This window comes from Vipera berus (assembly GCF_964194415.1).
Source record: "Vipera berus genome assembly, chromosome: 2".
Taxonomy (NCBI): domain Eukaryota; kingdom Metazoa; phylum Chordata; class Lepidosauria; order Squamata; family Viperidae; genus Vipera; species Vipera berus.
The window spans coordinates 284754668-284766725 of NC_138203.1; the positions used below are offsets into that span (position 1 = coordinate 284754668).

Below are 12058 nucleotides of genomic sequence, written 5' to 3' on the forward strand. Positions count from 1 at the left end.
TCTTCGGCTGCAGACGCGAAGGGCTGGGGGGCGATGCGGCTGTCCCGGGCGCCCCTCTTGCTCCTGGGAGCCGTGCTGGGGGCCTCCTTGATCGGGGGCGGCTGCGGTGAGTTCCCGGAGGGAGGGAGCAGAAGGGGAGGGGGGAATATTATTATTGTTGTTTATGATGATGATGATGGTGATGGTGATGATGATGGAAGGGACATTTCAGGTCTTCTAGTTCAACTCCCTCCCTGCTCAGGCAGGAAACCCTGAACCATTTCAGACAAATGGCTGTCCAGTCTCTTCCAGTGTTGGAGCATTCACCCCTTCTGGTGGCAGGTTGTTCCACTGGCTAATTGTCCTCACTGTCAGGAAATTTCTCCTTAGTTCCAGGTTGCTTCTCTCCTTGGTTAGTTTCCATCCCTTGCTTCTTGTCCTGCCTTCAGGCGCTTTGTTTGGAGAATACCTTGACTCCCTCTTCTTTGTGGTAGCCCCCCCCCACCCGAATATTAGGTGTCATGCTGAGCTCCTTTCCCAGAAGGGAAAGTCCGCCTTCGGGTGGGGGGGCTTAATGTTTCCGCTTAGCCACATTAACTTTGGGCTCAGTTGTGGCCGTAACTCGAGGACAACCTCTATTATTTCTGAAACAATTTCCCAAGAACAGAGGGACCTTCAGAGCTCAGACAGTTTTTCTGTCCTGGGATGCAACCCTGGCTGCTTCTCGCAGTCTGCTTTGGTGTGTGTGATTGTCTCTGTGCTTCTCTCTCTCTCTCTCTTGAGAGTCTCTGCATTATCCCGGGGACTGGTCTGATTTATATGTAAGGGGGGGGAGGTGCGGGGGCAGCAGAGGGCAATGGGGAAAGAAGTTGCTTCAGGAGAGTTGGGGGGTGGGCAGGAGGGGCAAAGAGAAGGGAGCGGCTCTTGGGAGAAGAACAAAAGCCTTGGTTTTATCTTGTTTTATTTTTTTTTTATTTTCCCAGCCAGGAGGCGAAATTGCACAATGATTCATTTTGCGTGGAAGGAGACTTCGCCAAAGTTGCTTGGCTTGCAACTCCGGCAGTTCTAAGGAAAGGGGAGGCGGAAAAGGAGCAAGGCCAGGACGGCTTTTGGCATTGCGAACCAGGGAAGGCGGTAATAAGAGGCAGGCGTGCTGCGCCCTCCCCCGCCCTGCCAGAAGAGGTGGCGCCCTTGCTGCTCCTTCCTCTCCCCTTTCCTTAGAACTGCCGGGAGTTACAAGCCAAGCCACTTTTGGGAAACCCCTCTGGAGAGCAAGCAGGTTGAACAAGGAAGCTCCAGGTCGATCCTCCCCTGTGCCCCACTGAGTGACCGACTGGCACTGCCTGTGGTTGGCAAGGGAGGTTCCGATCTCAGTCAGGCACAGAAGCAGCTGGCTGGGGATCCTGAGGGCCCAGAGGAGCTGTGGGGGGAACCTAACCAGATGTGGGTCCGCCCAGATGTTTTTAAGGTCAGCAGAGGGATGCTGGGATCCTTCAGTTTAAAGGAAAGAATCTTCCCAAACAGGGCAGGAAGAGGGTGGCCCACCTGTTGGGGGGCTGCTGGTTGACAATAAAAGGTTGGAGGGGATGGAACTGCAGTGAAGACCCCCCCTCTAATTCCCCCCTGCTCTCTCCTCCCTCTCCAGGCTCTCCCACATACTCCCTGTGCTACTTCTACCTGCATCAGCCAGAGCCCAGCCAGGGACTGTCCCAGTTCCCCATTAGGGCCTACCTGGATGACCAGCCCATCGCTCGCTTTGACAGCCTCAAGGGGAAGATGGAGCCTCTGGCGCCCTGGGTGGAGGAGATGGACAAGGAGATGTTTCTGGCCCCTGAGTGGATCTTCAGGGCTGACCTGGAGAAGTTATCAAAACTGGGCCACCATGCTGGAGGTGAGCAGATGCAGTGTCATGTGTGGCTTTCAATGGATGCAGGGGACTCTCTTTTCCTTCCTGCAAAGGAAACACACACACGCACACACACACACAGAGCTGATTTTTCTCCCTCAGCTAGAAATTCTTCATGGCCTGAAGCCAGCCAAACAGGGTTAATTGAAGTCGAAGATGTTTCTCCTTGTGTGATAAAGAGGGGAAGGAGAAATCTGATTTCTCCCCCCAGGAGGGAAGGGGGGGGAAGACTCTAAGAGGAATCCTGGCCCTTTTCATTCACACCCACCCCTCTCTGGGTCTTCTTCAGGACTTCACCCCTGGCAGGCAGTTTTGGGCTGCGAACTCATGGAAGATGGGAACAAAGGAGGGTTTTTGCACTATGGCTACCACGGGATGGACTTCATCAGCTTCGACAAGGAGACCCTCAGATGGGTGGCAGCTCAGCCCCTGGCCCAGAAGGTCAAGGAGGAGTGGGAGGACAAAGGAATATGGTCTAACAGAATGAAAGGCTTCCTGGAGGAGACCTGCATTGAGTGGCTGCAAATATATCAGTCCTACAGGAACAAGACTCTGCAGAGGATCGGTGAGTGGCAAAAGGGGGTCTCCACTGAGCATGTTTCTGTGTGCTCCCCCCCTCCCCACATTGTTTCTCTCCTAAACAGCCAGGCCACCTTTTAAAATATTGGCAGAAAAGGATCAGGAAGCATCTGACATCACATTACAGAAGAAAAATAATCTTCAGTGCCACTTCAAATAAGTACTTTTAATTTAAAAAAAAAACTGAGCAAGCAATTCATGCCGAATGTCTCATTCTATTTCCCCGGGAAAATCTTGCAAAGCAGAAGAAACCTTTTGGGTGGGAAGGAAATGATCAGCCTGTTCCTGATTTCCATCTGAACAACTTGAACAAATTCTGTTTGGGGGCTTAAAATTGAATCAGTCCAACAAATTGGGGAATACGTTGGCCAATGTGAGAACATTACCCCCAATTCTCTGTATCCCTTTCAAAGCTTAATCTAAAGTATTCTGGATTGAAGCTGTTGTACTTTAATTAATCTCTTGTAAGACTTCTATGGTCTATGTAAGCAGATATAATTAACCTTAACAGATCTCTCCAGAAAGTTTTGAACTCGTAGAAAACACCTTTTATCATATAGAAATACCTTTATTGCGTGCAAGGTCAAATACAGCGGGTGGATGCATTCAGATGACATTTGTACAGCATTTCCAAGATATTCCTGAGGTGTCTCCAAGGTTAGAAGATGATAATGCTCCCAGGGTCTGCATATTGGGACCCCATGTTTTCTGCTAATGAAGCCTGGCCCTCTAGGGACCAAGGAGGAGGAAGTCCATCCCAGAAAGGGGAAGGGAAAGGAAATACATCATAGGGTAGGAGGGTCTGACTGCCCACACTGTGATTTCTCCACACAGCCACGTGGTGGCAGCACATAACCTCAATGCCCCATTTTAATCAGCCTGCTCCTGATTTCCATCTGAACAACTTGAACAAATTCTATTTGGGGGCTTCAAATTGAATCAATCCAACAAATTGGCCAGTGTGAGAACATTACCACCAATTCTCTGTATCCCTTTCAAAGCTTAATCTAAAGAACCCCAATGCCCCATTTTAGGGGCTCCCACATCTCGAGGCAAGGAGAGGGAGTGGAGGGACAAGATGGCCCAAGGAGGTCTTGCTATTTAAATCGCCTTGCCAGAAACTCTCGAAATCCTGGGAATTGTGTTGTTGCTGTTTCTGCAGAGCCCCCGGTGGGGAAGGTGACTCGCAAGGAGGTGGATGACAGCCTGGAGGTCCTCATCTGCCAGGCCTTTGGCTTTTACCCCAAGGAGATCCAGGCCACCTGGACGAGGGATGGAGAGATCTGCCAGTACGAGACCCTCCCTAGGAACGTGGCCCCCAACTCGGATGGGACCTATTATCTCTGGCTCAGCATTGAGATCGACCCCAAGGAGAGGGACCGTTTCTGGTGTCGCCTGGAGCACCAGGGCTTGCAGGAGCCCCTGATCTTGGGCTGGAAGGAGGAAACAGGTGAGAGGCTGATGGGATTGTGACACGTAGATTTTTCACGAATGAATGAATGAACGTTTATTGTCAAAGTACAATCATGTATACATTAAGATTGGCTGAGCCTCCCTTCGTGGCCCCCACCACCACAACTCACAGTGACAACAAACCCACCATCTTGTTACACCATGAGAGCTAATTGCACAACACACCAGCCTCACAAGTCAATCATACATAAAGTTATAAAATTATTTTCCTGTTCAGGAGCCTGACAGCGCATGGATAGAAGCTGTTCTTCAGCCTGTTGGTACAGCTGGCTATAGTCCTATATCTCCTACCCGATGGTAGGAGAGTAAAGAGATACTGACCAGGGTGTGAGTCATCCCTGAGAATTTTCCTCACTCTTCCAAGGCAGTGAGCCCTGGCGAGGTCATCCAGTGGTGTCAGGGGACAGCCCACAATGTCTTGTCCTGTGCTCACCACCCTCTGTAATACTTTCCTGTCCGCGGCTGTCAGACCAGCATACCAAACCACAATACAGCACGAGAGGACGCTCTCTATAGTAGACCAGTAAAAGAGGGTCATTAGCTGTTGTTCTTATCCTGTTCTTCTGCAAGACCCTGAGAAAGTGGAGTCTCTGTTGGGCCTTTCTAGCCACCTGGGTTGTATTAACTTTCCAGGTAAGATCTTCACAGAGGTAGACTCCCAGAAATTTAAAGGAGGAAACTCTCTTTACACAGCTCCCCCCCCCAGATATTAAATGGGGCAGGTTCCTCTTTTTTCCTCCAGAGGTCTAGCACCATCTCTTTTGTCTTGCTGATGTTGAGATGCACATTGTTCTCTAAACACCATAGGGATAGTTTTTGTACCTCCCCCCTGTATGCTGTTTCATCTCCACCAATGTTTGAAATAGTGTGTGCGAGGGGTGGGGGGGTTGTTTTCTTCTGGACCAGTCCTACATTGAGCAATGCAAGAGAAGTGATTCCTATCAGGGGAGTTGGAAGTAGTAACTTTACAGCAAAAGTATGAAGAAATGACACAGGATAATACAGGAGATCATATGATGCATAATTGGTTGTGGCTCTTCCTGATTGGTTGTGCCCTTAGAGGCCATTGGCTCTTCCCTCTGCAGCCTGGGAGCGGGCGCTTCCTTCAGTTGGGGGCACTTCTTGAAGGCCAATGCAAGTTGGGAAACGCTTCCACTGTTCAGCATCTCGAGGAACTCAGCATCTGCCTAATCAAAACCATCTTTCTCCTTCTTTAGCCAAAGTGTGGTGGATTTCTATGGCGATTGTGGCTGCCTCAGTCTTGGGACTTGGAATTTTCTTCCTGATCCGTAAGTGAAACAAACACACCCTCCTGTGTCTTTCTGGGTTAACTGAGCTGGTGTGGATGGGAAAGAGTTGCAGCCAGGAGCCCCCACAAGACCCTCCCCCACAAACAGCATTTTGAACAGGGATCAGGAAGGAAGAAGAAGATATTAATACCACTTTACAGTGCCTTGGTAAGGCCACACCTGGAATACTGCATCCAGTTTTGGTCACCCCGATGTAAAAAAAGATGTTGAGACTCTGGAAAGAGTGCAGAGAAGAGCAACAAAAACGATTAGGGGACTGGAGTCTAAAACATATAAGGGATGGCTTCTGGAACTGGGTATGTGTAGTTTAATGAAGAGAAGGGTGAGGGGTGAAACGATAGCAGTGTTCCAATATCTCGAGAGAAGCAACCTGGAACTAAGGAGAAATTTCCTGACTGTTAGAACAATTAACCAGTGGAACAACCTGCCTCCAGAAGCTGTGAATGCTCCAACACTGGAAGTTTTAAAGAATGGACTGGACAGCCATTTGTCTGAAATGGTATAGGGTTTCCTGCCTGAACAGGGGGTTGGACTAGATGACCTCCAAGGTCCCTTCAAACTTTACTATTATGATTATGATATGCAGCCATTTTTCCATTCCCTGCAAATCTCTTGTCTGGGAGGAAAACTCTTTGGCCTGGATGGACTTTCTTCAGAGGAGGAAGTATCAGCAGCTCAGGAGTCCAGTCTCAGCACTTCCTTGTGATTTTTTTGCGAGGATTTGGAAGTGCTTTGCCCCTTCCTTCTTCCAGGACGGGCCTTCTCTTCCGATTGGCTGGTGAATCTCTGACCCAGCCAGACCCAGTTTAGCCTTTCAAGATCAGCCAAACGTTGCTGGTTCTTAGATCTGGCTAGCTTAAGATTAGGTCAGAAAAGCTGTGACAGCTGAATTAAGAACTTCTGAGCCCAGACTATGTGGGGAAACACCACCGTGCCCACAATACGATTCCAAGAGGTTTAGCATCATTATCATAAAATATTTGATGGCTGTCCAGTGCAGCTCCTTATGGAGGTCTTCAGAATAAATCCTTCTCCATCTGAGGCAGGAGTTGTTGTCCCCCCCCAAAATAAACAAATTGTCTTCTTTTTTTTCCATCTGTCAGGTCAATGGAAGAAACGCAGAAATAATCTGTCTGGAAGTGACTCCTTCACAAAGCATTCGCTCTATCTTCGTGCACCACACAGAAGATGAGACTCAATGTTGTCGCAGCAAACATCAGAGGTGAGTGTGATTGTTGCCAATTATTGCTGCTATTTAAGGCACAATACTCTGGGCTTCAGGTATACCTGACAACCAAGACCAGGAGGATTGTTGGAGGTCGGGAATTAATCCTCAGAGTGTTTCCAAGGGAGTCAGGTGGGGATCCCGGGCTTCCTCAGATGGGTTCCTCTGCAGGGGAAGATCCCGCTCCGCTCAGCCTCTCTGGCCCATCAGCTCCGAGGCAGGAGAGAGAAACGGGGAAGGAGCCCAGAGCAAGAATTGGGTTACTCTGGAGAAATGGGGGGTTTCTGTCCAGGAAGGACTGGAGGGGAGGGGGAGAAGGAAAAGGGCAGCTGGGGCTATCCAGGGAAAAAAGGCTCCTTGGCCAGGATGAGCTGGAGGCAGAGGGGAACCCTGGGGGAGAGGTGGGGGGGCACCAGCAGCTCTTTGTGCGATGGGGGGGGCTTGCAATCCTCCCTTCCTCTTTGACTGCTTCTCCTCATGCCTGCTGAGCTCCCAGTGGGGGGACGAGAGAGTCGAGGGGAGGGGAGAAGAAACACAGCCCGCCCCATGCAAAAGGAGGTGTTCACTTCCCTCATTTTTTTCTCTCTCCTTGAAGCACAAAGCATTCTGTGAGCTGCGAAGGAGACAAAGTGATCCAGAAGTCAGTGTGTCGTGAGATTGCGTAGGCAAGAAGTAAAGCTACCTCAAAAATATAAAAGTGAATTGCACAGACAGCTCCAGGCCAAGACCAGCCCTAATTCAATCTAAACCATCAAAAGCCATCCAAAACCAAAAGACACAACAGCTCCAGAAGAAAAAAATGGAGTTATCTACGTGTACCACCTGTAGATTACCAGCAGGAATTCTGGGAATTGAAGTCCACGAGTCATGAAGGGAGCATAGTTCCCCCATGCTGGCTCAGGAATTCTAGGAATTGAAGTCCACAAGTCATAAAAGAGCAACACAAAAGCAACAATTAAGTAAACAACCTCCCAACGGAGCAATTAGCAATACAGACAAGCTAACAGCCAACAACCAAGGAGCCTCCAAGAGCCCCTCCCCCCACCAACACTGACAGGGCAAACCACTAGGATGTCAAAGGAGAGCAAACCCTGCTCCCTTCTAGCATGGATGATGTTACCTACTTTGGTACCGAAACATCTTCAATAAAAGCACCAAGTCAGAGAAGACCAAGGATCCCACAGCAATCCAATATCACAACAGTGGCAAGAATTATATTTCTGCAACACTGGAAAAATGAAGGAATACTATCGGATGAGGAAGCAATAAAAAAAATAATACTAGAGTGGGCAGAAATGGATATGCTCACAATGAGACTGGAAGAAAAAGAAGGAACGGAATATTATCAAACTTGGGACTTAATTTATCGATGGCTAAAGGAAAGAATAAAGGATTAGGAATTAAATATGTATTAGTAAATGTAAACTCCGACAGCACATTGATTGAAATATTATTATATAATTTATAAGGTTGGTATGGTATAAGGTTTCCTGCCTGAGCAGAGGGTTGGACTAGATGACCTCCAAGGTCCCTTCCGACTTTATTATTATTATTATTATATAATATGCAAAATAATGTAATATAATGTATAGAAGAAGAAACTAATAAAAAACTTTAAAAAAAAGAAAGTAAGTCAGACCATCGGCCTTCCTGCCCAAGGATGCCTGTCCATTATGGGCAGGATGCTGGTACCCAAGTGGCTGAGAGATGCTTTCGGCGTAGGTAGACGTTACGGATCAGGTCAAGGTCTCCCACACCTTGTAAGCTTTAGCTGGACTTACACCATGCTAGGACTACTGAAAATGTACATTACGTAAGATCTTGTTCTTAACGCTTGGCACACCGTGATGTGTGTTTTCGTGACAGGCAATGCGTGTTTTTCAAAAGTGTATAAAAGGGGGGTCCACTATGGAGCGTGGATTTTGGAGCAAGTCCCACTTTGCGAAAATCAAAATCTTACTCCTTTCCACCTGTCAGGTGTGGTTGTTGGGCTTACACACCTGGGATTTTGGGACCATCTACACAGTACTTCCCTGCCCCCTTTCCCCTCCTTCCCCCCTCCCCCACACACCCAGCAATCCCTGTGCTTGGAGGTTGAAAGAGCCCCCAGGAATGGAAAGTTCCAGATATCAGGGAGGATATATTTCCCCCCTTTGATTTACTTTCCCAGCAATGGGCCAAGATGGGGGAGGGGGCGTCTTTGTGTCCTTTGCTTCATGCACTCTCTGGGTCATTGTAATTATCTCCCCCTGAGTTACACACCAGCAGCACAATCTCACATCTGTTGGTGCTGCGCCAACCTCACAGCCGGAAACCGCCAAGAGAGGCTCCTAAAGAGCGATGAAAGGGCAACTGTTGGAGAGACGCGCAGGTGTTCATCTCCAGAACCTCTGAGAAGAGCCCAGTTTAGCAGCTGCGTAGAAGTTAACTGCAATGGAAAGGGGCACCACAAGGTGCTGGGATTCAGCCGGTTCCCACCACTTCGGCAGAACCGGTAGCTAATTTTTTGTTCTCCAAGCCCAGAATGAACTTCCGGAAGCGGCATCCACACAGAGAAGCGGTTGTCCCCCTCTTTGAATCCCACCACTGGAACCAGATGAGGGACTTCTTCCAGGAGGTGAGGAAAGTCCCACCCTGGCCAAGGTCCCTTTCCCCTCCCCCACAAGCATCCTTCCCTAAGCAGGACATCCAGAGTCCGTTGAGGGTTTCCTGTGGAGCAGGTTGACCCAGGGTATCTCTGGAGATTCCCAATCATCCGGGTCAAGGTGGTCCCAAAGGTTTTTTTTTTCAAAAGGCAACTGGAATTTCTTGGGATATTTTTTTTTTTTGCTTGAAAATCTTGAGCTTGTCATGCAAGAAGCGCAGAAGATGGATTGGGGGCCTGATTGGACTTGCCACCTAAGGGCAGAATCGCCTGCAGATGTTGACTTGTGTGGACAAAGAGAAGGAAGTGTGAACTCATTTTTACCAGTCTGGCTGAGGAATTGTGGGAGTCGGTCCCCGAGTCCCAAAAGGGCCGAGTTCGAAGGCTCCGGTCCGAGGACCCAGAAGACGAGCTGCTGGTGCGGAGATTTCACAACTCTGGAAGCTGCATCCCTTTTCTGATTGTGGCGGCGGGGGGGTGGATGGGTGGGAGGTGGAAGCTGACCGGAGGGAGGCTTAGTCTCTGTCCGGAAACATGGGGAAAAGAGGAGGAAGAGGAGGCGGGCAGAGCTCTGAATGGTCTCCTGTTCACTTTCACTTTCACTCCAAATCAGAAACGCCGAAACTTCGAGGAAGCTCCGGGAAGCGCGAGGGGAAGGAAGCCGTTTTTCTTTTGCCAACGAGGCTTTTTTGGGGGGGGGGAGGCAGCCCCAGCACAGCGCCCCCTCCTTCCCTCCCTCCCTCCCTGCTTCTCCCCCCCCTCCTCTCCCCCCTGGCAAGACTCACTAAGCCTCTCCCGAGGGCCCCAGAGCCCGCGATGGGAAGGGCTGGCCCTTAAGGCTGAGGATCGGCAGCGATCCAAAGGCCCAAAGCGCCGGATTCGGTTCCGTTCGGGATTCATTTCCTATATATAAAAAATACCTAGATTTAAAGAACGGCCGATTCCAGACCGCCCTTATTTTCCCAAGCAATCCAGCGCTTTTGTTCGGGACTTCGAGGCAACCCCCATCATCCCCAGGCCGCAGGGGAGGATGGGAATTGTAGCCTCATCCCCCACCCCAAGGGCAGGGCTCTTGGGTAACCAGGGGCACTGAGCTGACCCACCTCCTCCATAAAGGCCGTTCCCACGACGCCTGGCCCACCAACTGAGGGGTTGGACTAGATGACCTCCGAGGTCCTTTCCAACCTTATTAACAGTATACTACCCTATGTTCCTCTGCGCTCTCGGGGCTGGGCGGATCTTTGCCCCGAACCTCCTTTCGCTCCGGCTCCTTCCCTTTCCTGGCTCTCTCGGGGGTCTCCTTTCCTTCTCCCCAAAGGGAGCTTCGGCGCTGGGACCCCCCCGCCCCCCCCCGCGGATGACCTCCGCGCCCCTTTCCCTTCCCAGCGCTCAGCCCCTCCGGCGCCCTTCGCTGACTTTCTCCTTCGCCGCCAGCTGATCGGGGCTGCCCGTCTGGGGTCTGGATCCGGCTGGGGCTTCCGAGGGCCCGGATGGAGCTTTGGTCCGCGGCGGCCCTCCTGTTGCTCTGGGGAGGGTGGGCAGGTAAGGGGCCGGCGGGGGCGGGGATGGGGAAACCTGAGACCGGCCGCCTGTTTTTCCCGTGGCAGCGAGTTCCAGAGGCTTTGACCGGTTGGGGAGGGCGTCCTATCCATCTATTTCAATCTATTTCTGATAGCCCGTTTTAATCTTGCTGTAGAGGGATGATTTTTTTTAATTAATACAATAAGTTTTTTTTTTCTTTTTCCTTTCTGTAAAAAAAAAGTTGAAATGATTTAAACAAAGCAAACGTTTCAGTTATTTAAATGTGACGATAAGAAAAGCATAAAATGTGTTTTCAATGAGGATTAGATGATCAGATCTACTGAATGGAATGCTTAAAGTTTAAATAGATTAAATACGTTCTCAGCTATGTTCAAACAGAATTAGAAATTGAGAGAATAAATGTATATTAAATTAGGAAGGATACATATTTTAAGTCGTATGTTATATTTTTGTATCCCCGTGCTTTTGCCTTTCTCTCTCTTTTTTCTTTTCTCTTTTTTTCTCTCTCCTCTCTTTCTACTTTTTTACTTATTAAGAAATATAAAAGTATGAGAGGGCTTACATGGAAAAAATAGAATTAAATCCACCAATATAAATGTAGTTAATTGTTGAGAAAATTGTCACTAGGAAGAATATTTAGAATTTGGGGGGGAGAGAAATAAGCACGGTAACAGGATTTACGGTAAGGCAACTAAAATGACAGATAGGATTATTGGAAAAACTATACACTTAATTGTTTACCAAAATAATGAGAATTGTTTTAATCTGATGTTTTGCAAAGAAAGATACTTTGGGGCAAGGGGAAATCAACTGAAATTAACATATGGAGTATAGATTATAGATATTTTTTTATTGAAAAGTTTTAAAATACATTTTTAGAACATATACCCCAACTCCCCCACCCCCCTCCCCTTCCCTCCCTTCCCAACACCCCCCCACCCCCCACTTCCCAGAGCTGAATACAGGGTATTTTCCCATACAACCTTACTCTAAAATATTCTAATTACTATAATTACTCTTTAAATCCTATCGCACTTTAACTCTCCTTAGCCATAGAAAAAATAAGTAATATATCCTCTAATTATAATAACTAATAACTATTCGAATTCTAAATGATACTTTGTAGTCCCATATTTGTTCTGAATATAATCAATCCATCTTCTCCATTCCACTATATCTCTCTGTTGCGAGTGAACTTTCACATATGCCGAGATTTTGGCCATTTCTGCCAAGTTCGAAACTTTCAAAGTCCATTCTTCTATAGATTATAGATATTGTCTTATAAATGCTACCCAGACAACATACTGTTTACAAATTACAGGATTGACGGTAAGGCAACTAAAATGACAAATAGGATTATTGGAAAAACTATACACTTAATTGTTTACCAAAATAATGAG

The 12058-nt window shown here is 48.4% G+C and overlaps 1 protein-coding gene across 1 annotated transcript; it reads left to right on the plus strand.

The window, feature by feature from the left end:
- On the plus strand, window positions 1–5234 carry LOC308661361 (major histocompatibility complex class I-related gene protein-like; the record flags this gene model as incomplete). Its single annotated transcript, XM_081316282.1, has 5 exons — window positions 1–106; window positions 1625–1870; window positions 2175–2450; window positions 3627–3914; window positions 5155–5234. The coding sequence occupies exons 1-5, from the start codon at window positions 34–36 to the stop codon at window positions 5232–5234; spliced, it is 963 nt and encodes a 320-aa protein (XP_081172408.1). The 5' UTR covers window positions 1–33.
- Between the last annotated feature and the right edge of the window lie 6824 nt (window positions 5235–12058).